At 35.0% G+C, this 27,886-nt stretch overlaps 1 protein-coding gene across 1 annotated transcript; it reads left to right on the forward strand.

Annotated features, from left to right (window-relative positions):
- Positions 1-696: 696 nt before the first annotated feature.
- On the forward strand, positions 697-27,754 carry LOC129264964 (serine/threonine-protein phosphatase PP1-beta catalytic subunit). Its single transcript, XM_054902935.2, has 9 exons — positions 697-728; positions 867-1,064; positions 5,637-5,765; positions 13,216-13,446; positions 16,340-16,444; positions 16,767-16,838; positions 19,758-19,909; positions 21,027-21,161; positions 23,099-27,754. Exons 2-9 carry the CDS (start codon positions 1,013-1,015, stop codon positions 23,195-23,197), a joined length of 975 nt encoding a protein of 324 aa, XP_054758910.1. The 5' UTR covers positions 697-728; positions 867-1,012; the 3' UTR covers positions 23,198-27,754.
- The last annotated feature ends 132 nt before the right edge of the window (positions 27,755-27,886 follow it).

Consider the following 27,886-nt stretch of genomic DNA (forward strand, 5'->3'; position numbering starts at 1 on the left):
CATATATATATATATATATATAGGCCTATGTGGGTGTGTGTGTGGGGGGTGAGTTTGTTTGTTTTGATCGAGTGCCTTTGGAACGTTGATTCATGACTTTGCCCCCCCCCCCCCCCAATCTGAAAAATGGATCGACGCCCCTGCATCTATAGGCCTACAGCAAATATCTCTATAAAAAAAAAGGAACTTGGAAAAAAAAGAATCGATTCCGTTTGTTACGGGACGGCAGCCGGGGTTATACATTTTTGTGGTAAATTAGACCTTCATTCAGGGATCGGATGAAAATTAATGTAAACAAAATTACATGTAATCTTCAGAAGACGAGCAAAATAATTGAAAACCGAAGATCACTTAAAAATTGCACAAAGTCGCTAGCCATGACATTATTCCCATCATGGACCTACTCGCATAACTTGGCCGAAGTGTAGCAATCAAAATTTAGGGAAAACCCCCTCTTGAGTAGGTTAAGCGGGCCCATAAGCGGACCGGAACAATACAAGGAAGTACTAAAGGGATGCATGCCCTGGTTTTTATCTCGACTAGGCTTATGAGACATATTCTTATTAAAGAATGTCATTTCATTGAAATTGTCTCTATTTTTCACTCAATAAATTGATAAAACGTATGTCCTGAAATTTGTGACCCTGTACTATGAAGGATGGGGCTCATTTTCCAAATAAGGAAATTCCCGTCCCTATGACGTCATGGTCCTGAAAGTGTATTGCAGGGCAAGTTTGATTTTGTAGAGAATTATTCTGAAAATAATTGGAATTAGATTATATGAAACTATTGTTTAGGTACATAAAATCTTTTTCTGTTGGAATCTATATTTTTCCTTAATTTTAGACTCTCGGCTTTTCTCACAGAACAGCTCGAATCTCCGAGCCGAAACAGAATTCCTCGCTCATCACGTCCGATCATTATAACGTACCGGTACACGGCCTACTAGAACGGTTGGCCTGCCTGGGTTAAAAATCGCCGATCAATAGTTTCTCACCGGCACTTTCTAATCATGGCGGATTTGGAATTGGATATTGACAGCATTCTCACTCGTCTACTGGAAGGTATTACTGTTGACATATTTGTAATGTGTTGTGGGTGATTATTTTGTACATTGTTGCTTTAATGGGTCAAAAATCATGATTTTTTTTCGAACCAGGAAGCGTTTCAGTAAACGCTGCGTGTAATCCGCAGATGCTGTGTGTTGCGTGAATGAGCTCGGTACGGTACCGGTATAGGCCTAGTGCATTCGTGATCAAATGCAAATGACTTCAATCAGCTCCAAAGCAACGTCGGTTCTGTTCATTAATATTTATGAGAGCAAATCGTTGTTCAAGAAAGTGCTTTTTTAGTTGAACACATTTGCACTTGCAAAATTAAATCTGCCATAACTGGTGATGATTGTCAGATGAATGGACATGATGGAGGTGGAATTAAATTTGAGTCAACTGAAAATGAAATCAAAGCTGAATTTACAGAGTTATTTGTAACGTTACAAAGTGTGCATGCGTGTATTCTGGGGGGGGGGGGGGGGAGGCGAGTAGGCGAAAAAGAGGGCGCCAAAAGAGAGGAAAAGAAAATGGAGAGTTAAAAGAAGGGAAAGAAGAGAAAGGGGAAAAAGGGAAAGAAATAGAGAGGGGAAAAAGGGAAGGGGGTGGGTGCCGAATTGATGTTCGGCCTAGGGGGGCGCCAAGTTGATGTTCGACCTACATTGTAGGAATGTAGGGGGCGCTGAATTAATATTTTACTTTAGTGGCGCCAAATTAATAGGACTTAGTGGGGCGGGGAATTGAAATTCGACACTGGTGCCGGATTGATCCTCAACCTGGGGGGGGGGGCAGAGAATTGATGTTCTACCTAGGGGTGCCGATTGGAAGTTGATGTAGGGGCGCCAAATTTATGTTCTACCTAGGCTATGGGTTGCCGAATTGATGTTCGACCTAGGGGTGCCAAATTGATATTCGACCTAGGGGTACTGAATTGAAGTTCAACATAGGGGTGCCAAATTTATGTTCTACTGTACCTAGGGGCACCGAATTGTTACATTTGACATGGGGGGGGGGCACCAAATTGATGTTCAACCAAGGAGGGCGCCGAATTGATGTTTAACCAAGTGGGGCGCTGAATTGAAGTTCGACATACAGGCGCTGAATTGATGTCTGACCTAGGGGCACCAAATTAATGTTTGATATAGGGGGCGCTCGCATCAATTGTTTAGATAGATACCCATCCTATTCATGGTTACAACATGTACTTTAGAACATCCAGTTTTGGTTTTGACTTCGGAAATCGGAATATCAAAAATTTTCACCTCACACTCTGCGCTCGCATAAAGTGATTTGTTAGATACCCACCCTGTTCATGATTACCAATAGTGCATATAATGTGCAGTTTTGGGCGGAAATTCAAAAATTTTCAGCTTGCGCATTGCGCTTGCAAAAATGTTGAGATAGATGCCCATCTTCTTCTTGATTACCAAAAGTGCTTTACTTTCAAACTTTAATAATAATATAATAATTACATGTATGGTTGAAACTACCCCTTATCGACCACCTAATCTTCTAAGCTTCGTATCTGCGAAAATATTCATCAATTTTTACCCAGATTTCGTCTCATTTGTGCAGAAAATTGAGCAGATCAGATTCCTATGTTTCGCTCGGCGACTCTGATTCAATCCGCGTATCGACGAACAACGAATACGACAATTTTACATTTGCTCATTTGCACCCGTCTTTTGAAACCGACCACCCGTGTTACGCTAAGTTTACGGCCGATTCTTGTCGCAGTGGTGAAATATTTTTACTTTTCAAAATCAGTTCTATGATGTCAACATGTTAAATTATCGTCTCAATACTTCCACTGCGAGCTCCGGCACATGATTCGACGATTGACGACGGATATTCGTTCTAAAGCTGTTTCCTATCGGATTTCTTGGTTTTTCAGCGGGGTTTGGGTCTGGTCAATACAATTTTGATTAATTCTACTAAATTTTTACTTTTTGTTTCTTTTTTTCTCGTAAAATCGATTCTTACCGTTTCTACGGACACTGCGCCTACTCTCCCGCGCGTATCGTTTGTAATACGCAATAATTTTAACACGCGCAAGGTGGTCAGTTTCAAAAGAGGTGGTCGATATGTGGTAGTCTCACCATACTTCTTATTAAGCGCTTTTTCAAAAGTTACAAAGCGCTGTACAAATGACAAAACAAATACAATCGGTGAAAACTTAAAACAAAACTACACAAAATGAGATTTAAGCATCTTCTTAAACACATCAATAGAAGAACATTGTCTAAGTTTATGGGGTAATCTATTCCAATATTTGGGGGCAAACACAGAAAATGACCTATCACCTACTAATTTTAATGTTCGGGGGATGTGAAGATGGATATGTGATGATGACCGAGTGTTGTTCATTGCTTGAGGTCAAAATATCAACATTTCTCAACTCGCATTTCGCGCTTGCATTAATTGTTTCTATACGTATACCCATCATGTTCACAGGTACAAAAAGTGCTTAGAATATGTAGATGAAAATATTTTTTGGCCTCCCCCCCATAGTGAAAGCTGGATCCACCACTGGTAAAGAAACGTCAGCTCCTGCCCACATAATTTTAGTAAAATTGAAACCCCAAAGTGCTTAAAATTCTATGCTTTCAGGTGGAGGCATTTCATAAAGCTGTTTGTAAGTTAAGAGCGACTTTAAAGGACAAGTCCATCCTAACACAAAGTTGATTTGAATAAAAAGAGAAAAATCCAACAAGCATAACACTGAAAATTTCATCAAAATCGGATGTAAAATAAGAAAGTTATGACATTTTTAATTTTCGCTTAATTTCACAAACAGTTTTATGCACATCCTGGTCAGTATGCAAATGAGGAGACTGATGACGTCATCCACTCACTAATTCTTTTGTATTTTAATTTTTATTATATGAAATATGAAATATTCTAATTTTCTCCTCATTGTCAAGTGAAACAACGATGAATTCCTCCTGAACATGTGGAATTAGCATTGTTTAATACTGTATGGTTCAGTCAAGTTGGTCCTTATAGTCAAATCTGTAAAAAATGAAATATTGTATAATTCAAACAATAAAAACAAAAGAAATAGTGAGTGAGTGACATCATCGACTCTCTCATTTGCATGTCACTGAGTTGTGCATATCACTGTTTTGTGAATAATACATGAAACTTTAAAATGCCATAACTTTCTGATTTTACATCCAATATTGATGAAATTTTCAGCATTATGCTAGCTTGATTTTTCTCTATTTATTCAAATCAACACTTTTCTGGGGTGGACTTGACCTTTAAGATCCACTGGTGACCCTTTCTTGTGGTTAGTGATATTGACCATTCAATGTTCATTGGTGATTATTAAGGGCGTAAGAAAGATTCACCAGTTGTTCTTAACTTACAAACAGCTTTATGAAACACCCACCTGGTCGCATCTATTCTTTTCAAAATGTGGTATTACAACATATTCATGGATATTCTTTCATGAACACATTAAAAAAAGTTGGTCTTTGATTGCCTTTTTCATGTGATTATGAAAAAAGATAATTAAACATGCATTTACCTATGTTTGCCTGGCGGGGGGGGGGGGGGCGCCATTAAAAAAAAAAGTTCACAGGGGCGCCAAAATTAGGTCGGGGCCCCCTGGGGTGCAAAGTCCTTGATACTCGCTTGATTAGGGTAGACAACTGAAATTCATCAGTTGGGAGTACAGAAATTTTCAAACATTAAAAATTAAATTTAAATTGCTGAAATTGTTTTCTTTTGATTTAATGAATCAATACCACTACAACATGAATTGAAAAAAGTTGTAATGATTTCCATAACCATGTTTATAGTAGGGTTCGAGTTTTAGAGTGTGTGTGTGTGTGTGTTGGATGCTACTCTATCGCAGCGCAGGTGGTTTCAGTAAACTGAGTAAACGGGTGGATCGTGGATTAGATTTTGCAGGGTTTCTATTTTAACTGTAGCACCATCATCCAGTAATTACCATGACCAGGAATCAAATCCAATAATCAAATCTGCATTTGTTGGATTTGATTCAGGTGAAGTGAATGCTGGGCTGTGTGACAGGTACAGTGTATTAATTCCCTGAAATAAAGATCACAGGTTGCTAGGAGTGTTTACCTGACAGAACTGAGCACAGGGCAAGTTCTATCAAACTATAGTGTATCATCAACATCATCATCATCAGTCCAGGGAAGTGGGAACTTCCATTTCCCTGATCAGTCCTCCCTATATTCATCATCAGTGTCATCTCCACCATCATTATCCAGCATTTTCCTCCTTAAGGCTCCTCCTCAGACACCATCTGCACTTCATCATCATCATCATCATCATCTTTATCATCATCGTCATCATCATCATCGTCATCATCATCATCGTCATCATCATCAGTTTCATAATTATCATCATCATTCCTATTCTCATCATTATTATTATTAATTATCATCATCATAACCGTCATCCTCTTCTTCTTCATCATCATATTATCATTGTCATCCTTATTAGTTTCATCATCATTTTCTGGCTCCAAATGAATAAATCAAAGCCTATTATAGTTGTGTTGTTTACCAAAATAACATTTCCATTTTGTTTTCTATCTTTTTTCAAATACAGCAAGAGGCAAACCATACAAAACAGTTAATTTAACAGAAGCAGAAGTAAGAGGTCTATGTGTCAAATCAAGAGAAATATTCCTTAGCCAACCAATCTTATTAGAATTAGAAGCTCCTCTTAAAATATGTGGTAAGTATGTCTCAAACTTAAGTTATATTTACAATGCAATGCAATGTTGGTATTAACATGTAGCACTCTTCATAATGAATGTATCTCAGTGCTTTACCTACATGTAAAGAGCAAATAAAAAATTATTAATATATTTATTGTCTTTTTTCCAAGGCATAATCAGTGTGTGTGTCCACATACATGCTTATCCTTGTCAGTGATTCTCAACATATTTGATTTTCAGCTTTTTATGTACAATACTACATGTAATTATGTCATAAATTTCAGCTTTCTTAGTTTTACATGTAGCTGATCTGATAACAAAACAATTCATCTTGATTTCAGAATTTTTTTCTAACAAATGATTCCTAAATATTAAAATCTTCATCAAATAATTATACATAAACCAAGTTAAACTGAGCATTTGCATGAAATGATTTAAATACATGAATTAAAATACATTTAGTGGTATCCAGGTAGAGGTTTTTACTTTTTAGAAGTGAAATTATAGCCAAATGAGACACCTCTCTAAGCTCTCTTAATACTTTCTGATTGTTTGATCAAAGTTTAAGAAAAGAGAAAACATTCTGCATGTAATGTAATACATATACGTTTTCATTAGGACATGATGAACTGGTATATTTACAACAGAGTTTAGCCCTACATGTAGTTATATTCAAGGAATAAATTTCCTATTATTGCATCAAAATTTGCTCCACAATTTTTTTTATGACTGCTTAAAAAATTTCCTTTGGAGCAATTTTTTTTTTAAACAGAGAAATAGTTGAAAGCTTTTCTCTAACATTCAGAAATGCTGATTTAGAAGTAAGTAAAGTAATTCCTAGCTATAGTGTGTATGTGATTTCTTCAGAGTGTATTTGTCATATCCTTGAGAGATTTAAAGTGGGTGATGAAGTGGAAAAGATTAAATTAATCCATGAGACAATTAAACTGTCTATTAAAAGTGGTATACAGCTACTCAGATAGTAACAATGACTGTATTGAAGGAACCAGGAAAGTGATTATCATCCTGAATCATTGACTTACTTTGGAATATTACAGCTGGCTAATTGTACTATATACACTTTGTTCATGCAAATATATTAGGCTCAGATCATATGTCCAAAGCAAACATAAAACCTGACTTTTGGAGTGCATGAAATAAATTTTTCATCAAGATTCTGCAGTATATTGTGCAGTTTGACTTAATAATAGGAAAGGTATACTTGATTTATTTCTGAACTGAAAGCAGGCAATTTCATAACATGACAGTGGCGTAATGAGCAAAAAATTTTTTTAGGGGGCTACATGTAGATCTATATGATGTATCACATAAAATTTATAGAAAATTGCAAGCGAAGCGAGCAAGCAAACATTTCAACATTTTTATTACAAAAATCAAATTTTGTGATAGGTTTTGACAGATATTCAGAAAATGATATAATATATCACCCTTTTCTCTTTCCTTTTCTTTCCCTTTTTTTTCTTGGTCGTGAAAACTTGGGGGGGGGGCAAGAACCCCCTAAGCCCCCCCCCCCATTTGTATGCCAGCGTATAGCAACCAATGTATGGCAGTGAGTCCAAACTTCGCGTGTGTCCATACTTCGCGGACGGTCATTATCTAAAAAACTAGCCAATATCCTTAAAATCTGACATCATCAACATGAAAAACAACCTAAAATTACTGTTTGGCGTAAGTTTCTATAGGATGAGTTCAGTATTCATGAAAATATTGACAAAAGATCCGCGAATTTGTCACCGTTAGCGCTCGTTCCGAAGAAATCTGATATTCTCAACAAGCATCAAGATATCAGCAGATATCATCAATGTGGTACTGACTGATTCTTTAGCATTTTGTCATCTGATATAAATATCTCACCTTTTGAGCTTGAGTTTTTGTTTAAATCTCCACAAAAACTTTGGTCCGCGAAGTTAGGTCACACTTTTTCAGAACGGTTTTCCAGCACAACATTCGTCGATCAGAATAGAATTTTGAGATCGCGATACCGGCGATACCTCTTGACCTACATGTACTTCACATTATAGTGTACGATATTGCCGTCAATATGGTAACTATTTTTTAATTGGTTTTGTATGAATTATGAATATTTTGTGAACAAATTTAAGCCTAATTAATATTTTTGAAAAGTCTGCAAAGTTTGGACACCCTATCATACATGTAACCTGAGTTGTAATCAATGCACATGTGGCTTAGCCTACATGTACATGTATGGCTGCAACTCGAGTATAAATAAAACAAATAATACACTGTACATACATGTATGTATGTACATGTAGACAATTGAGATCTTGGTTTGATTTGATTCTCGAGTTTTGGACATCAAGGGTTATGAATGTACATGTACATGTACATGTCAGACTAGTATTCTATCTTGTGTTGTGATTGAATCAGATAACTGCTATTTTTCATTGATTCATTCTTTGTTTGACGATTTGTTTATTCAATCAGATTTACTTCTACTGTCCCCATTCTGTAATGTGTATGTTGTTACTGTCCACGATAATGAGCCCTTCAAAGAAGTTCCAAGTTTATATTTGTAGATCATGGATATCAGAAGGCTCAAAGGTTGTATCTTGATATTTTCTTCCCATGCTTGTAAAATGGTCTTAGACCAATTTGTACAACTGTGGGGGGGGGGGGGGGGCTTGATGGTACATCTTAAATGTAGCCTATACCCAGTTACATGTATCGTGTGTCCGGACCATCGATTGTAAACAGCCATTTTGAAAAGCTATCAAGCAAAGTTTCATCATTTTTTAGTGTTAGGCAATATTATAGAGAACAAAATTGGAGAAGACTAAAACTATTGAATTCATATTTTTTTTGGTGTAATCCAAAGACAAGAAAGATTTTTTTAAAGTGTCCGAACACCTGACCCATCCTATATTTAGTCCATTGTACTTTCAGGAGGTATTTCCAGTACATGTACTTTTGTAGGCCTTGGTACACTTCCAAAAACTATGATTTAGTATGATACACCTTTACATGATTTTTTTTTTTGCCTGTAGGCCTATTGGAATAAATGAACTTGATTGACATGGCGTACACGATCTGTGTACATAATCTTGATTACAGCATGTTGCAGGATTTGCAGGTGCATCTGTCTCTATTAATCTTAAACAAATTGACGTTATCCAGTGTAGGCCTATACATATACATGTACGTAATAATTTGTTTTCAGTTACGGAGATTCATATTCGTACATGTTATACTAGTATTAGGAATTTTTATAGCAAAACCGAAGACCACATACATGTATTTGCAACTGATACAGTGATATAGTACATCATGTATGTGTATAGTGCATTTGAAATTGAAAATATTAATAAGGTTTTACCTAGGCTCTACAATGTATACAGGTACATGTACATGTACTAGTCACAGGTACAATATTATGTACAATTGTTATTTTGGTTACTGGTATTTCATAGAATATGAACTGTAATGTATAGGTATTGAATTACTGAAATTGTGATATTTGAGCATGGCAACTGATTTGAAGCACTTTAAAATTCAAGCATATGTACAAGCAGGTAGATATAGTTTCTGAAATTCTGAATAAGCAATGCATTTGCCTTAAATGACAATACTTCAATAAAACTATGAATCTGTCTGCATGCAGTCATTGCAAGTTGAAATGCATGTAGTTTTGTTTTAAAAATAAGCCAGTTTCAAGTTTTGCATACATGTATGTTGTGAAAACAAGGCTAATGCTGGGAACATTCAATGCTTCATCAAGGGTGTGAGAACTGTATCAGTGGGAGAATTTTACAAAAGGTATTGATTGATCTGTCCCTGGGTGGTTTGTTGTTGTTGACAATACAGTGTGTTACTGTTACACTGTGTGTACCTTGAGAATACAGCACAAGCATGCATGTACATGGAGGCCTGTATGCAAACGCAAAATACAAATGTATCTTGCTGAAGCTGTGGTTTGTAAATTGAGTTGTGACTGTACCTGTATGGTGTACCATGTTTGACTTTTGTTTGACTTTTGTCAAGGCCTAATTGTATTCATCATTTCTGCCTTGGCCAGGTATGATCTCGTACACAAAACTCCAAAGTACTTGTACAGTACATGATTCAATGCCATGACCTTTTCCCCCCTAATTATACAAATTAATTGTTATTTACTGTCCCCATTCCTGTTGTATAGACCTACATGTGTATAATTTTTTTACCAAAGTTGTGGCATTTGCCTTGAAAACATTGAAATTTGCAAGACATTTGAAGAAAGTACATATGCATGAATACATGTAAAAAAGTATTGAATAAACTGGTATGAAAAAAATATTACTATAGACCAACATTTTTTCATTAAAGATAATAAGATTCATATCAAGTGCATGCATGTGTTGTATCATTCTCTGCAAGTTGTATGTACGTTCATTCGAACATGCATGATAATACAATCATGTTAATGAGATTTAGTGCGAACTTGCCCAAGGCCGACAAGACAAGAAATTCTCACTGTCATCAACTCACAGCCTGTTCACACAAATCAACCATATACCAATAGGCTTTGCTAGAACTACACGTTCTGGATTAATGTAGTGCAACCCTGGGGGTGCTGTGGATGATGCACGCATTCCAGGGCTCCTACTGTCACACACAGCATACCAGCCACATACCAATTCAAATATCAAGCAAATCTCGTTTGCCGCGCTATGCCTGTACCCTACATGCTATACGGATAGCGTGATACTGAAGCTCACTGCATTGGTTTTGCATTGGGTTTGCAGGTGCAGCATGGATGGACCTATAATGTACATAATGTAGATAGGCTTACATGTACAACCTGCCTAAATACTTGTGATGACACATACATGTTTAATGAAGCATTTGTTAGATACATGTAAGCTGTAATTTAATTACAGTTTTGATTTATGAGCAAAATTAGGTCAGATACTGTAATTACAATGCAAGTGTAATTATATTTTTTAGAAATTGATCTATAATTTCACCCAAATGGTGTATAGTATGGTTACATACAACTAAACAAGTATTGTTTTATGTTAAGTTACATGTATTGTACTACAGAGCTGTAAAGCTGCTACATGTATGTGTATGTTTCTACTCTGTGTCATATTGAGAATAAAGGGGACAGCTTCGCATTTTCAAAGCAAACAATCTAGGTCTTTTCTCGTTTTCTAATTCTAATATTCTGTTTTGATAAATGTACTGTATGTAAGTGCTTTACATTGAATGATGTTTCTAAGCACTTTACAGGGCTTATTACCCAGTCATGGGATCATGACTTGCCAGCACAAAATGTATGCACTTTCCCTACTCCCTTTAATTCAATTAAGAGTTTGAAGATTCAATTGCTATGCATATTGCAAACACTGTAGGTGTCTACAACCTACTGGGTATCTATTTAACTGCACCTGGGTGGAGAGTGGCAAAATGTGGATTGACACCCTGACAAAGAAGGCTAGGCCACGGTGAGATTTGAATACACGACTCTCTGATTACAAGGCTAGAGACAGGATGGCTGCACCACAACCCATATTAACATCTCTTTCTGTATGATATATCTGTATCTGTTCGTTGACGTACAATCACCAGCGTCTGGTTGTCTGTACGTTTGGGTTTTGGGGTAAAGCGCTACACTTCTTTTTCTTCTGTCTTGTGTTGTGTTGGCAACCAGTCAGAAAATGACTGTTTTTGCCACTGCTTAAAGGACAACTCCACCCCAACAAAAGTTGATTTGAATAAAAAGAGAAAAATCCAACAAGCATAACACTGAAAATTTCATCAAAATTGGATGTAAAATAAGAAAGTTATGACAAGTTTCGCTTAATTTCACAAAACAGTTATATGCACATCCTGGTCGGTATGCAAATGAGGAGACTGATGACGTCATCCACTCACAATTTCTTTTGTATTTTATTATATGAAATATCCTAATATTCTCCTCATTGTCAAGTGAAACAATGATTAATACCTCCCTGAACATGTGGAATTAGCATTGTTTAATGTATATGGTTCGGTCAATTTGGTCCTTATTGTTAAATCTGTAAAAAATGAAATATTGTATAATTCAAACAATAAAAAAACAAAAATAGTGAGTGATGGACATCATGGACTGGCCCATTCGCATGTCACTGAGTTGTGCATATCACTGTTTTGTGAAAAATAAGCGAAATTTTAAAATGCCATAACTTTCTTATTTTACATCCGATTTTGATGAAATTTTCAGTGTTATGCTCGTTTGATTTTTCTCTATTTAGTCAAATCAACATTTTTCTGGGATGGACTTGACCTTTGAAACAATTAATTTCTATTGTCTGTTGTCAAATGTCACGCATGTACATTGATTCAGTGCTACTAATTGATATTCCTGACATGGATTTTGCTTATTTTGGATAATTATGGTGGAAAGTGATTCGAAGCATTTATTGATTGAATTGTACATGATTAAGATTTTGTTCTACATCTGTACATTTGTAGATTTATATTCTCTGTAGACTACACATGTACTGTGCGTGTACATATAGGCCTACAGATTCCAGTTCATAAGCAGGTCAAATGGTTGCGATCATTGCTTGGTAATGCCTGCATACATGTAGGTTACTCTAGTATAAAGGATGCAAAGAAATAACAGAGCTGACAAGAAATTATAAACAATCCATTGCTGTGATGAGTTGTGCCCTTTCATGCTCTATCCTTGATGTCCCCTATACATGTACATGTCATGGGATAAAGCTGTAACTTGTGCAGTTACACTTGACTTTTGATTTTTTATTTTTTTTTGGAGTTTATTTGAGGATATGATATGATATGATTACTCAAAATGAGTTCGAATGGAATCCAATTAAAGTACCACCAAAGTGTTTGAATGTATAGGTAAATAGCTCTGGAAGAAAATGCGTAATTTCTGAGAAATTAGCAAAATAAGCAAGGAATTCCATCAAATGTCTGGGTTTTTTTCAAAGCAATATTGATACACTGTCTCACATACATGTATGCTTTTCTGTGTATTAGTGATCATCAGAATTATCAATTTTAGCTAAGATTTCATGATTTTACAAAGATAAGTTTACATTAATGTACCAGATCTAGATGTATGATAATATTTTGACAATTATCCTTGATTTAAAAGACTTTCTCATAAAATAGTTGTTTGCTGCAACTACTGTCTTTTCCCATTAACAAAGTATGACAGGTTTTCAAACAATCTTTCTCATTTATATACATAGACTCTGGCTAATAATGATTATTTACAAAGGAATAGTTTTGTTACTAAGTGTTTTATCGACCTTCTGTATTTCTACAATTGAACCTTCCATTTAGCTTTATTTAGATATTGGCCATTGCACTGTTTTTTAAAGATTGGAATGTTAAGTTATGATACTTTGGAATAATTCACATAATTGACCGTTTTATCAAAGCTTTGAATATGCTTAAACTAATAAAATTTCTGATTTTTTTTTTCATCGTGCACAGGTGACATTCACGGTCAGTACACAGATCTCCTTAGGTTATTTGAGTATGGTGGTTTCCCACCCGATTCCAACTACCTATTCTTGGGTGACTATGTGGACAGAGGGAAGCAATCCTTGGAAACAGTTTGTCTTCTCCTATCCTACAAGATCAAGTACCCAGAGAACTTCTTCCTCTTGAGAGGCAACCATGAATGTGCCAGCATTAACCGAATCTACGGCTTCTACGATGAATGTGAGTACAAACAGGGGGTGAAGTGGTTCGAGATGGATGGGCAAGCTCGTAGCCAGGGGGGGGGGGGGGGTAAGCAAGAAAAATGGATGAGGAAAAACAGGTTCCCAGGTACAAAATACAAACTACATGTACATTGTAGGAGCGTTGTGGCCCAGTGGATTAAGTCTTCGGACTTTGAAACGGAGTGTCGTGGGTTCGAATCCCAGCCATGGCGTAATTTCCTTCGGCAAGAAACTGATCCACAATGTGCTGCACTCAACCCAGGTGAGGTAAATGGGTACTGGTAGGAAGTAATTCCTTAAAAAGCTGTGTGCGCTTTGAACGCCTAGCTTAGCCGGGTAATATAGGAGCGCCTTGAGCACCTAACAAGGTGGATATGTGCGCAATATAAATACCCTATATTATTATTTAGGAAGATTTTTAATGCAAAAAGAAGTGGAAAGAGGGAATGTCATCATGGCCTGAGAGTTAGTAACCATTTATTAGGGGAAAATGCTGACTAAAATGAATGATGTGATGTGACTAAAATGAATGATGATGATTATAATGATTGAGAGTTACCTATTGTTATTGATAATTTTAATAATTGTTTATAATGTGCCAGCATTAATCAGGCATGATTGCTCAATTAGAGGTTGTGCCTCATGAACAGGAGGTTGTTGGTTCAATCCCCCTGGTCAAGTCATACCATAGAATAAAAATGGTAGGCCTATCCTCTGCCTTCTGGCCAGGCGCAAAATGTATAAAATATTATGTTAAATTCAGGGCTGTAGGCCGAACAGATCATGAGAGCTTAAGTTACTACTCTGGATAAATGAGTCATTATTGTTAGTATTATGATTAACCTACATGTACATGTATATAGCTTTCATTAAACAAGGTATTGTCACCTGTACATTTATCTGAAGATTTTTTTTTTTATCAATCAATGCGTTTATAGCAGCATTTGATAATGCAGGGTTCATGTTTTGTATGTTTAGAGGTAATGTTCAAATTCACAGAATTTCCTTCAATTAGCACTTTTTTCTCTCCTTCCTGCATCCTGATACGTAGTTCCGTTCAGGATGTTTCTATTTGATCAATATTCATGTTTTAATGATCACGAGACTATAAAATCTATTAATGTCAAGTGCGATTCATGGATCAATTTATTTGGTATTGATAAATATACCATGCAGATATTAGCTTTCTGTTAAAAGAGGTACATGTATGATGTTGCCAAATTCCCTTTTCAGTTTTTGAAAATTTATAATTCATTGCAGGTTTTATTATAGTTTCATTTCCAGAAAGTGCCTGTTGCCAAACTTTTTATGGACATCTGTTTTGCTATTGAACAAACATGAATAAAGCCAAGGTTATTTTATTAAAGTTAATTGTATGTCTTGGAAAATGGAGCTTACTTGTACATATCTTAGACAACAGACAGTTATTTGCTAATAGTCACATGCACTAATCACAAAAATATCAGCTGTTTTTATTATTGTTGTTTCATTTTAATGATAAAACATCTGAAGAGTTATCCTTTGCAATCAACAATTAACTTTATTTAATTGATAATATTCTTCCTTTTAATAATGAAAAGAAGTTGAACACTCACAATGATTTTTTTTTTACTTAACCCATTCCAGTAGCTCCTTGCAAAACCTGTAAAATGTTGATTAAATAAGTACTGGTAGTTTTGTCTGACCTATTTCCAGATCAGAGATAGAATTTCAAATTCACCCCTTTTTTTTCTTACGTTTTTCTCTTCAAGCTGACATGGCAAGTTTGGTCTCAGTTTTGATGCTTTACTCAAACATATTTTCCACTTGTCACTGAGACTTTGTTACATGTATGTTAGTACATACATTTATGTAAAGTGTTGAAAAGAATATTCATATATCCTTCAAATGTATGTTTGTTTCAATCCATTGATTGATTATCAAGAAAATAAATCACATGTCTTGTTACATGTACATGTATGTATGTTCATCATACATCATGACAACATATGGAACACATTAAAGCTGAATACATTCATTGCCAAGTAACTAATCGCCCCTTCAGTCTTCTTAAGCAAATAGTGAGATTTACAATAATTGCTGTTGTTCAGGTACAAATTACATGTGTACATATTTTTGTGCAAAAGGGGGAAATGGTTTTAAACAAGAACATCCTGTATGATGTTGTATGCCATCATGTTGATTGAATAGCATTACATTAATTTCCTTGTAAAATATGTACTTATCATTGGATTGGTGGACATTATGAATATCATGATTTCATACTTACAAACATGTACATACACATGTATAGATGATAAATTAGATAATGAGGATAATAATTGGGATGACTTGAATTAGCATAAAATTTGCATAATATTTATTGATTTGGGAACACAACTTTTAACAAATGATCTAATGACATTTTAAGTAGTGTGATTGGATCTACAGTATGTGTTATGAAACCTAATCCATGTTTCATATAACTTGTTACAATTCATGGATGAGCTGTTGAAATTAGGCATCTCATTGGCTCAGAGCATTCTCATCATGAAAATATAGCTTGTTTAAAAATTTGAGACAAATTCACATTGAATTTAGCAACTGGCACACAAAGTTGTTTGCTAAATGTACATAAAGAAGAATAACCAACGTTAATTTGTTTGTTAAAAAAATAATCTTGTCCCAGATAGAGTATTCATGCAATGTACATGTACACTGTAATTCTCTCTTAATTCAGGTTTCATTTTCACTACATTTGTTTTTACTGTATGATATGTAATTGTGTACTTTTCTGAACATTTCAATGACTGTATAGTATTTATGGTAGACTCCTAAACCAAAATCTGCATGCTAATGATGCAATATATTTTATATATTTTTAAAAATCTTTTTGAAACATTCATTTTCAGGTAAGAGGAGGTACAACATCAAAATCTGGAAAACATTTACAGACTGCTTTAACTGCTTGCCTGTGGCTGCCATTGTAGATGAGAAAATCTTCTGCTGTCATGGAGGTTGGTATACATGTCGTGAAATGTCTGAAATCTTATCATTTTTGATTGGCCAAAAAGATATTTTTATATAAATCATAGCATTTGTTATTGATGATTGTTTTTTTTTAACAATCCCTATACTTGATCTACACCTGTATCTGAACCAAAAGCATACATGTAAGAATGAAAATCCCTGTCCGTAACTTTTTATAATTTCACATTGTTCTTCACTTGATTATGAAATTTTGTTGTCAATGATCAAATAAGAATTTTGTTTTCAGTCCTACAGCTATATTGTCATGTGACTTGTTATGATCATGTGATTTGTTCTGCTATTTCTCAGGTCTGTCACCTGATCTACAGAGTATGGAACAAATCAGGAGAATAATGAGACCAACTGATGTCCCAGAAACAGGTAATGGTTTTTCCAAAATACTTTTAAGGCAAAGCCCCCCCCCCCAAAAAAAAAAAAAAAAAATGTGATGCATAGGTAAACCATATTATGATTGTAAGTGTGTAGGTAGAGGTTATTACAGTACACATACATCGGTATCTATGATATACATAGTCATAAAATAATGAAATGGAGTTTCGATACCTTTAGATTTCTTGCAGATAATCGTTTTGCCCATGAGCTGGTATCTATCTCGCTTTTTTGATACCTGAAGCATGTTATTCACAGAAAAAAATTCTGACTTTTTTGTGATTTTGCTCATTGTCATGGCTGGAAATTTGAATCCAGGAAAACTGAATGGAAATACATAATTGATAGAGCATATCTTTTTTCTATCTAAAGCAACAATAGAATTGATTCTGTTCAGCTAGCAGAGATGACAATTGTTATTTTTTATGCTTTCTATACCCTTTTGTGCTCTTTTCGCAAATATATGATACTGAAGGTTTCGTGTAAAAGTTGCTTATCTCAAATTATAACAGAAAGAATATGGAAACCTTTTTTCTTTACCAGAGAGAAAGACAGAGACACAAAGATGGACAGAGAGAGAGAGAGAGGGGAGGGAGGGAGAGGGACACAGACTTAGAATCCCTTTCTTTAACACTGGAATTGTGAAGCTGTGTGATTATTCAGGAAATACACCATTTCCTTTTTTATGTTACGCCTCCCTATGAAGGAATTCATGGAAATTGAGACTTGTTTACTCCAGAAAGATCAAGGTTTAGATTATGCTTTAATCTTCAGATTACATATACGATGATATGCATACATGTTCATTACTTCAATCTCACTACCAGTGCGCGGGACTGGAATATCTACCATATTAAAATAGTGTATTTTAGCCTTCCTTATTAAGTCTATTTCCCTGAAGCCGTTACCTCCCAGCTCATTCCACCGCAATACATGATGCACATCCTGTGTCTATGTAATGAGTCATTACATAATGTCTAATACTGGCAGGATGCTCGTTTCCATCAGCCAGAGTCTTCATTTCATCCTGCCCTTTCCGATCAGGCAAAATATCACAATCAGGGCCCATTGCAGACAGAGTTGAAATCAAACACAACTCAAAAAGTCTTACACAACTTGATCTTCAACCAATGAAATGTCATTATTTGGGTGTTGTGCTTGATTGGTTGAGTGCAGTTGAATGTAACTCTGCAAAGGGCCCTTGAATTGTCTCTGGATTATTTGTAATGAAGATGCAATTAGCAGGCTGTTTTGTTGGATTTATAAAATTTTTGAGTAAATTTGAGATGATATTTTGCAAAATAGGTTACTAAGTACTAAGTTCTGCATTTGAATAATCAAACAAGTTCTCATGTGAAGATGCACTCGCTTTGTTTTTGGCTGGGAAGTATCTATTCATTACACAAAGTGCATTCAATTTGAACAAGGCATCCAGAATTTGCATGCAGATTGAACGTAAGGTTATATTCCATTCTAAAGTGTGAATTCCCCACTCTGATTAGCATGGGGTTTCATACATCTCAAGATAGCTTACATATCAACGAGCACTAACTAACTGGGCTAAATCAAAAGTTTGATCAGACTAGGGCTGATGGAGAGCCATCTATTGTTGTCGGTGTAATAGGGAAGTATATTTACAAGAGCCAGGAACTACTCAATGAAGAGTGTGTAATCCTAAAATTAGAGACTGGTAAGTTTTGGTTTGGAATGAATCGAGTAGTGTACACACGTGTGTATCATTAGGGGGTTGGAAACAGCTGGTTTTATGTCTGTGTTAAATACATGTACATTCATTTTCATGTGATATTCTTTTCACATGTTTAATCTATTTAAATAGAAATAACTTTCCATTGCAATTTTAGTCTGTACCTATAGAGTGTTTGATAAAATTAGAAGTTTTGTGTGAATGACCTTTTTAGTTGAGAATAGGTAAAGAGGTTTGGACAATAATGCTATGTCATTAAATTATTTAATATATGACATGCAAATGTCACAGTCTAATTATTGTTTATATACAATACTCTTGCCGAAACTTCTTTCAAAAGCCTTATTTTATTCAATACATAACTTTGAAAAAACAAACATGTACTTTGTAGATAAAATAGTTCTGTATGAACCTTGGAAGCATTGTGGAGTGGAATTGTCATAGTGTACTAGTGTACATGTAGCAGTTCTGATTTTGGCCTTGTAATCAGAGGGTCATTATGTGGGTTGGATTCGAACTGTGTCGATTTTCAAATTGAAAAAGCAACATGAATCATGATTGAAAACTCAATGAGAAAACACCAAACACAAACATGATCAGTGGTGCAGTGTGCAGTGTGAAAATATAAAGAAGTTTATCTGTTGATCATCTTTAAATTTCCTGTATTCGTTAGCGCAGCTTTAGTGCGCAGTTTGACCCATCACAAGAAAGGTCAGTTCTGGCACCTGTTTGTGTAGGCTTCCACTGCAAGAGTAAATCTAAAGACGTTTCAAAACTCAATTGTGTTCAATGTCACATTCGTAATGCTCAAGGTCGTAAAATTTTTATGTTTAAATTTCCTCCAAATCATGATTTGAAAGACGTTTACTTTTAAGACGGGGAATAGAGGACACTGAACACGCCGTTTGTTTCTCATTATATGCACATTTTGTAATCACGTTTTCAATCATAATCCATGTTGCCCTTTAAATTTGGAAACCGTCATTGAACACACTCTGTTCATTATACTCCCCAGGAAGTGGACATTATGAATAAAATGTGTGCAGGGCAAGTCAGAAGCTAATGACCAGGGTAATAATGTACATGTATTTGTAAATGTTACGAGATATACCAAAGTGATAAGTGCTATGTGATAAAAGTGGAATAACAGATTGATATAAAAAAAAACAATACTTAATTTGATTTTGTTTGTGATGTCTTTGTAGGTCTTCTGTGTGATCTGTTATGGTCAGATCCTGATAAAGATGTATCAGGGTGGGGTGAGAATGACCGTGGTGTCTCCTTCACATTTGGAAATGACATCGTGACCAAGTTCCTCAACAGACATGATCTAGACTTGATCTGCAGAGCCCACCAGGTACAAACTATGAGAAACTAGATGTAGGTGGCTTTAGGTTTGTGATGCAACTTATGTGATGTAACTAGAAGTATCTGTTTGCACAATATTTTTGCTGAATAATCGCATCACAGAAGTTTGCCTCATAAAACTAAAGATGCCTGTTATTGTTTAAATGTGCAGTTGAAGTCAAAACAATCGAACGACGGTAAGTCAGTAGCATCATAACTCATCAGCTCGCTAGATTGTGGACATCTAGGCTTATTGCTCTTGATAGCTCTGTGACTTATCCTTTTGGGTGCATTATTCAACCAATTGGCATGGTCTGTTTTGATTACAGAGAGACAATGCATACTCCTTCAGTCACACCAAGTCTTGCATATTAGTTGTAAGGCACCTCCTTTTGCTCATCGCTCCAAATTGCTTTCTCATACACATTACATGCTATCCCCATATAGTTTATACACAATATCTGCCGATCTCATGCTGAGTCTTGATTCTTGCCTAAAATCTCATTCATTGCTGATCTTTGAACTTGAAATATCTTTTTCTTGAGGATATATTAAGATTTGTCAATGACTTTCCATAGTTTATACTAATTACTACATAGATACAGAGCCCTAAGTCCCCATTTCATAAAACTTGATAGAATTAAAATTATGCAATAACAGTAAAAAGCTACTGAAATCATTCACTTTGATTGGCTGATGGTTAACCTGTTATAGAAATTGTGCATTTGTCATATGACATGTCTGTATGAAATGGGACCATGGTCTAGCTCAAAATTAATATGACTAACCTTTTTATTATTAGATGTTATTAATATGTTGAAACAAAGCTCATTGTTTACTTATAAATTCTAATGAATAATACAATTTATGTTTTAAAAAATTATGCAAGTACATTATAATAACTTGATTATATTTTGTTATGAGAATGAATTAAGTGCACCCAGTTTAAGTACATTTTATGAACTCACATTGTCTTATATAATAGAATGCTTTAAAACCATTCCTTACGGGACTTGGATGATACTTGTACAGTGCCTATGGGGATTAGAGGATCCATTCATAAACATATATTACTTTTAGAGTGAAAATATGCATCAAGCCATGTATTTAATTTTGTTCTCTTATAGGTTGTGGAAGACGGGTATGAGTTCTTTGCAAAACGTCAGCTGGTCACGCTGTTTTCAGCTCCTAACTACTGTGGAGAGTTTGACAATGCTGGAGGAATGATGAGTGTAGATGAAACTCTCATGTGTTCATTTCAGGTAAATCCCTTTAATCTGTCATCTCTTCTATTAACTGAGTACAATCAAATTTGCTTCAGTTATATCTGCTTTTACCGATGACTTTGACTTATGTAACTAAAAAGCAATAGATCAGAGTGAGATGTATTGACTGTCTTTGAATTATGCCTAACAATTTTAATAAAAAAATCAACAATTGCATCAAATTCACAGATATTTAATGAAAATATGATTTTTTAGGCTAAAAAGGTTAAGAAAACAGCGAAAAACAATCCCAGTATGAACATAAAATAACAATAAAACCTGTTTGCAGTGTTAAATGCCATTTTGGGATTTGACAGATGTGTCTGACTGATTAACAGTATTTGACTCTTAAGGACGTTCCACAGTTAAAGTGAAATCCATGTCATTTTCACCAAACTTTGCACATAGATACTTTAGAACCTTAATATTCGAAATATGCAAAAATTAACATAGGTCCATGTGCTTGATTTTTTGCTATAGTGCTTCAAAGTTCACCCAAATTGATGTTCTTAAAAATTGCGCATTCAAAAGAATTTGGCATTTTTAGACCGCCCAAGATTACTACAATGAGTTTAAACCTCTATTACTCAGTCAAAATACATGAAAAAGTCATCAAATTTCGCAAGAGAGTTAATAATTGTATCGTTAGAATGGAGAATCTATTTATAGTGCTATTTGTTTGCAATTTTAAGTTTAACAGCTCTGTCAGTTCTTAAAAAAGGCGTAAACGATAACAAAATCCCAATCTGAAAAATGTAAAATTTCAGTAACAAACTACAAACGTACAATAAATGCTGCACTTTATTCAAAATCCATGTCATTTTCACCAAAATTTGCAGAGTTGTAGAGGAAGGTATACCTAAGAGGTACAAACATTGAAAAATAGGGGTTCATGTGCTTGTTTTTAAACTATCAGCATTTTTATTAGAGCAAATGTGCTTTTTAAAACACCAAAAATGCGCCGAATGCTTTGTATCTATGTGAAGAAAAAATCAAAATCACTCTACCATTTATTCAAACTCGGGGTAATATCCGTGATTCTTGGCAGCAATGCAGAGTAAAGTATTTTGAAATTGTAGAATTTTTTTTTGAATGGTCCATGGAATAATTCAATTTTTTAGCTTCATGAAATAACGCATCGGATCTGCAGTTAAAGTGCAGAAGATGAGAAAAATCAGCTCATACCCACAGCTAATTAATCACTTGTTCATCCATTGTGACGTCAGCGCGCAGAGTGTAAACTATGCGCAGATCATAATGCGCACAAACATAACTGTGGAACGTCCTTAATAGGTAATCTAAAATGAAAATTTTTGCTGTTTAAAAATAATTTTTAATAATTATGAATCAGAAAGGGGAATGTGAATTATAAAACACTGAAGAACACAGATTTTTTTCTTGCAAAATCCCTGAAAACTTGGGACATTACTTATACACCTTTAAATTAAATACACCTTTCACACTGTGTTCAATACAGAACTACCAAGGGTCCATTTTTTTTTTACATCCTTGCTTTTAACTTTTTTACTTTATTCTTACTTTAATTTACTAAACTTTAATTTATATGCATCGGGACACACTATCTTGTTTGAGGAAACATTCTTTCTGCTCAATCATGAAGTTTCACCTGTTTTTTCACTTGCAAGTGTGTAATGTTCTATAAAAGGGGGGAAATATTTTCATTAAAAAAATTAACAATCAAAATTAGTGACATCCTGTGTATAAAGATCACTTGTTATTAAAAACTGCACTGTTTGTGTTTATATTTATTAGCTTATGGTTTCCCATTGACACTACTGATACTCCTTACATATTTTCTTCAACACCATTTAGCTTTGAAGACCCCCCTTTTTGTTGGTGCCCTTTTAATTGTCATTCAAGCAAATATCTGTCTATCTTAACTATCTTTCTTTCAATGTGATTGACTTCCTCAGATCCTGAAGCCATCAGAGAAGAAGGCCAAGTACCAGTATGCTGGAATCAACTCTGGTAGACCAGGCACCCCTCCTAAAGGACAAGTCAAAAAGAAGTAGGGTCCTTGGCAAAGACCCCCTGAATCTACATAACCTTTCTTAAAACAGCCCATGAGGGCGTGCTCTCACATTGTACCCAATGGGCACTGTCATACGGATGCAAGTAACCTCGTTTGTCCAAGATGGGTGGAGATGATGGCAGCAAATAAAGTAAATAGTAGAATGACTCATCTGTCTACAATTAATCTAAAATATTTTAATAAAAAACAAAAGGGACTCATGTAACAAGGAACATTTGTGCACTGTTAAATGATTGCTGTTTATGACAAAAACTATGTGAGTTGCTGAAGTTTGCATTGTTGAGTGAATTTGCAATTAAAAAACTTGCAAACTAATGTAGGCCCATAAGGAATGCATTTCATGCAGGTTTAATGCCTTGATTTTGTGGTATTATGGTCTGCATTTGAGTGCATATTTTCAAGTTAATAGGTCACAAATCTTTCATGTTTATAAAATAAGTAGCAATTATAAACTTGACTGCCATGGAAATATAAGGGAAAAAAAGCAATCCAAATTAAAATAAAATGGTAACGCATCTCATTTATTCTTCGGCATCAAACTAAATCAGGAAGCTACTATGAGATATGCAAAGTAGCTTGCATTTTCTAGCCAGACGTTTCCTAATGTGAACAGTTACCTATGAATGGGATGTAAATGGGAACAGAGCTGGTTGCTGTATAATAAATAGTAGGAAGGCCATTGTTGTGATATGTATGATCATATTTACATAGAATAGGTATGTGAGCGGAGGGACATGTTCACATTTGAGTTTTGGACTGTGCATATAAACTGACTGCAGTTGACTTGATTATGAATTGATTCTTAATATATTAATTACCATTTTAACAGATTAACAAATGCAGTCTTGGAAAGGGAGTTTTTTTCATGCAGTGTTTATACATAGACAAACATGAAAATGTGATTTATTACTTTGTACATAAGACATAGAGAAAGTGTGAACACTGGTATATTTCTGTAGCAGTGTGTTTTTACTGGACTGCAGCAAAATAGGGTTTATTAAGATATTTAAATGTGATATATTTATTATTAGCTGTGTATATTGATTTGATGTTATCTCTACTTATTTAGCATAATGATGATGTAAATGTTTAGTTATCCATCTTATGTCAAGAAATGCAAAGACCATAAAAATGAATTTAGGGCTTTCTTATAACTTCAATTTGCCAACTGATTGCGAAGCAATGGGATTCGATAATTTCGTTGAGGCTTGGTATGTAGAAAGTTGTTGAATCTTGATACCTGTGTTTTGTAAATGATACTCAGTTTTAGGACTAATACAAAAATATAAACTTTTGGTGATTTTAAGTTCAGGTTTCATTTTGGTGTTAATGTTGATGTTAGCAGTGTACATACTAACAGTTTAGGTGTTGGTGTTCATGAATGAGATTGCCTAATCTGGCTCCTATACTGAGCAGGGGCCGCGGAACGGTTTTCTAAGTGGGGGGGCTGACCATGCAAAAAATCACAATCATATGGTCACTTTGTACACGGTTTTGGAAAAAAGTGGGGGGCTGAAGCCCCCCAGCTCCCCTGCTTCCGCGGCCCCTGCTGAGCATGAATTTACATACAAAATACACCACTCACATCATTGATAGCTGGACACCTACCTTCAATGAGATCAGTCCAAGCACCAGTTTCATTTTTTGTTCAGTGCTAGACTGGTGTAAATCACAGACACTGGAAGTCAACACCGAACTTGAAATCGCCATCATTGAGATATTTTACAACACACTACCACCTGTATGACCAGTAGTGAATATTATGATAATGCTTTCATTGAGCATTTTAATTGTTTCAGTTTCAGATTATGTTATAGATGCCGATGGCAGGTGGAGCCTTGCAGCTCATTCATTGTTGAAAATTACGGAATCCCATTTTTAACCCATTGCCTACTGGATCTAAGTGGCCTATTTTCAAAGCCTTTGTGAATTACAAAATCCAGTAGTCAACTGGTTAGTTAAGCCAAAATCAGTCAGGTACGAAGGATAATTATCTGACTTTCAATAAAGAGTGTTAGATGTAACCGTGTAGTAGTTGGCACCTCACACTTATGGTTTCAAATACCAAAATAAAATAAAAGGAAATTGTAAGTTCACAAGCATCTATGTAGTCACAGTTTGGCAATAGATTGTTAAGAAGGATAATATTGCATGCTGTTATATTTGGATTTGGAAAATTTTCAAAAAAGGGGGCTGGTTTTTGTGAACTTTATGGCCAGAATTCATGAATGTGTTTTTAATTTGTGATCTTGTACCATGGTTTATGCAGATTTAATTGCTCTTATTAGTGCATATATTGAGGAAGAGTTTAATAATCAGTGCGTGCTTCTGCCGAAGTGTTCTAAATCCAAGCTTGTAATTACCAAGGTTAGAGCATTAGTGAGCCTACTGTTTTGAGCCAGTGATCTCATTGTTCATACCAATTGTTTTACATCAACAATAGACTCATTAATGCTGTAACCTTTGTAAGGGTAAATGAGTGTGGTGTGAGAAAAGCTTGCATACATTCTTGGACACTTCTTAAACTGAATAAAGTGTACCAGTAATCAACACCTGGAATCTGCATAAACCCAAGTTTTCAAAACACCCTTTTTTAATTCGAACCTAAGTGAGGTACAGATATGCATTAGATTTTCAATAAAAACAAAGTATTCATTCACCTAAAGAGAGTTGGTGGTGGTATCGGTATCAAACAAATTAGTTCTAAGAGATATATAATGTATTTATATATGTGAATTTAAAATCTTTCATGGCCACATATCATCAAGTAATATATTGTTTTTGTAGTAGTTTCATTTGATTTTTTCACTCTGAGAGTGGAAAAATAATGTGCCTTGTGTATGTTTGTACGTATTGTGATATATTATTATCAGTTTTTTTATCAGCTCGTGGCTTGCAGTTCTTGAGTAGTCATTTAGCAAGACATTGATTTCACCCTGATCGTATCAATAGGTTTATTTTTAAGGTTTTTCTTCCTCAATTCATGTTTTGATGGGGAAAATATCATGATGAGTTTCTTTCCAGATCATTCTGTAACCATTTTCTTTAATTGTTGGGTACATATTTTCCTTCCGCCATTCAGTCCCTCAGTAAAGTGATCCATGCTTTCCACTTAAACATGAAGCAAAGCTGTCATTGTTTGTTATTGACTTCTCATTCACATTTTGAAATGGGGAATCAGCACATGCTAATAGAAAATGTGCCTTGTTTAGGAAATAAGTGACCACCCCACCCGTAATGTCATATTATGTCGACCCCAGTGACTGTGCAGTTTTCTTAATGAAAGTGTAGCCTCTTGGAAAACTGAGTTCATGGTATTTTGCTAGTTCCTCTTTGAAGCCTCCTAACTCCTAGTTGGCTGAGCATAATTGTATTTTATAGAATATCTTGCAAACAATAGGCAGACAGCAAGTTTTGTTTTATTTGAATGTTTGTCAGAAAGCATTTGTGTACTTTGGCCATAATACTGTAAAGTGTCCTTGACATTTTTGTTATTTGTAATATCTCTCAATGCTTTGCTGTGCTCATGTATCTTTTTTTTCTTCTTCATAATAAGCAGTTTTCTTGTATATGTTCACAAATGTCTCTCGATGCTGTAGGGGTAGCCAGCAAACACTCTCTTGGCACAATCTTTAGAGACTTGCATCACCTTGATGTTTTCTGACAAGGTGCCCCTTGCAGAAAGAGTTGTGATCAAACCCAACTCCTAAAATCAAACACAACTTGATTTTCAACTAATCAGAAGCATGCAGTCTACACTTGATTTTTTAAGTTGCATTTGAACACAATTCTTCTGCAACAGGCCCAAGGAGTAGCAAGTGAAATAATGAACTATGGTGGAATTTTAAAGAAAGTTTGCATACTAAAACTTTGATTTGAGACTTTTGGATATAGATAAATACCTAGTAAATGAGAGGGAAAAAAAGTGAAATAGGACGGAGATTGTCTTCTTTGGTCATGAAAATAGCAGCTTCATTGCAGCTATATCTGAAAAGTTCAGCTATATCTGAAAATATTATGGTGGCTCATCAAGAAGAATATACCAAATGAAAATCTGATTTTCTTATGTTTTGTTTATAGCTTTCTTTTGATTACCTTCAGAATGTGCTTTCCCTGTCAAATCCCCATATCATTTCTAACAAATTTATTTCAACCTTATTTCAAAACGTCTTGCTTTGATTTGTTGCTACACACACTATCTAGTATCCCTGCTCTTTTTTTAAAATCAATGATGAATTGTTTTTAATTGTTTTAACTTTGAACTGGGATACCTATTTGAGTTGTTTTCTACTCTCACGATGGTGCTGGTTTTAAGACTATTAAAAGATTAATGAAAGAGTAAATTGGGTAAAAAGAATAACAGCTCCCAGGAAAATGCAATTTTAAAGTCATTATTTATGTTTGTTTTTTATGTTCTTGGTGATAAACTCTCATTTTGACCTGGAATGGTGATACGTCAATGGCAAATGATTTCAATGGAATATTAAGGGTTTGTTAATTAATGATACATAATAAATCAGAAAAAGTTTTCATTTTATGTGTATGTCATGTGTCCATAGTTTTCTATACTGTGCTATCATGTATCACCATGAAGAGACATGCACAGAGAGAGAGAGAGAGAGAGAAGGGGGGGGGGGGCAAATTAAATGTCCAATAAGAGAATTGCAAA

The sequence above is a fragment of the Lytechinus pictus genome, chromosome 7 (genome assembly GCF_037042905.1).
Source record: "Lytechinus pictus isolate F3 Inbred chromosome 7, Lp3.0, whole genome shotgun sequence".
Classification (NCBI taxonomy): Eukaryota; Metazoa; Echinodermata; class Echinoidea; order Temnopleuroida; family Toxopneustidae; genus Lytechinus; species Lytechinus pictus.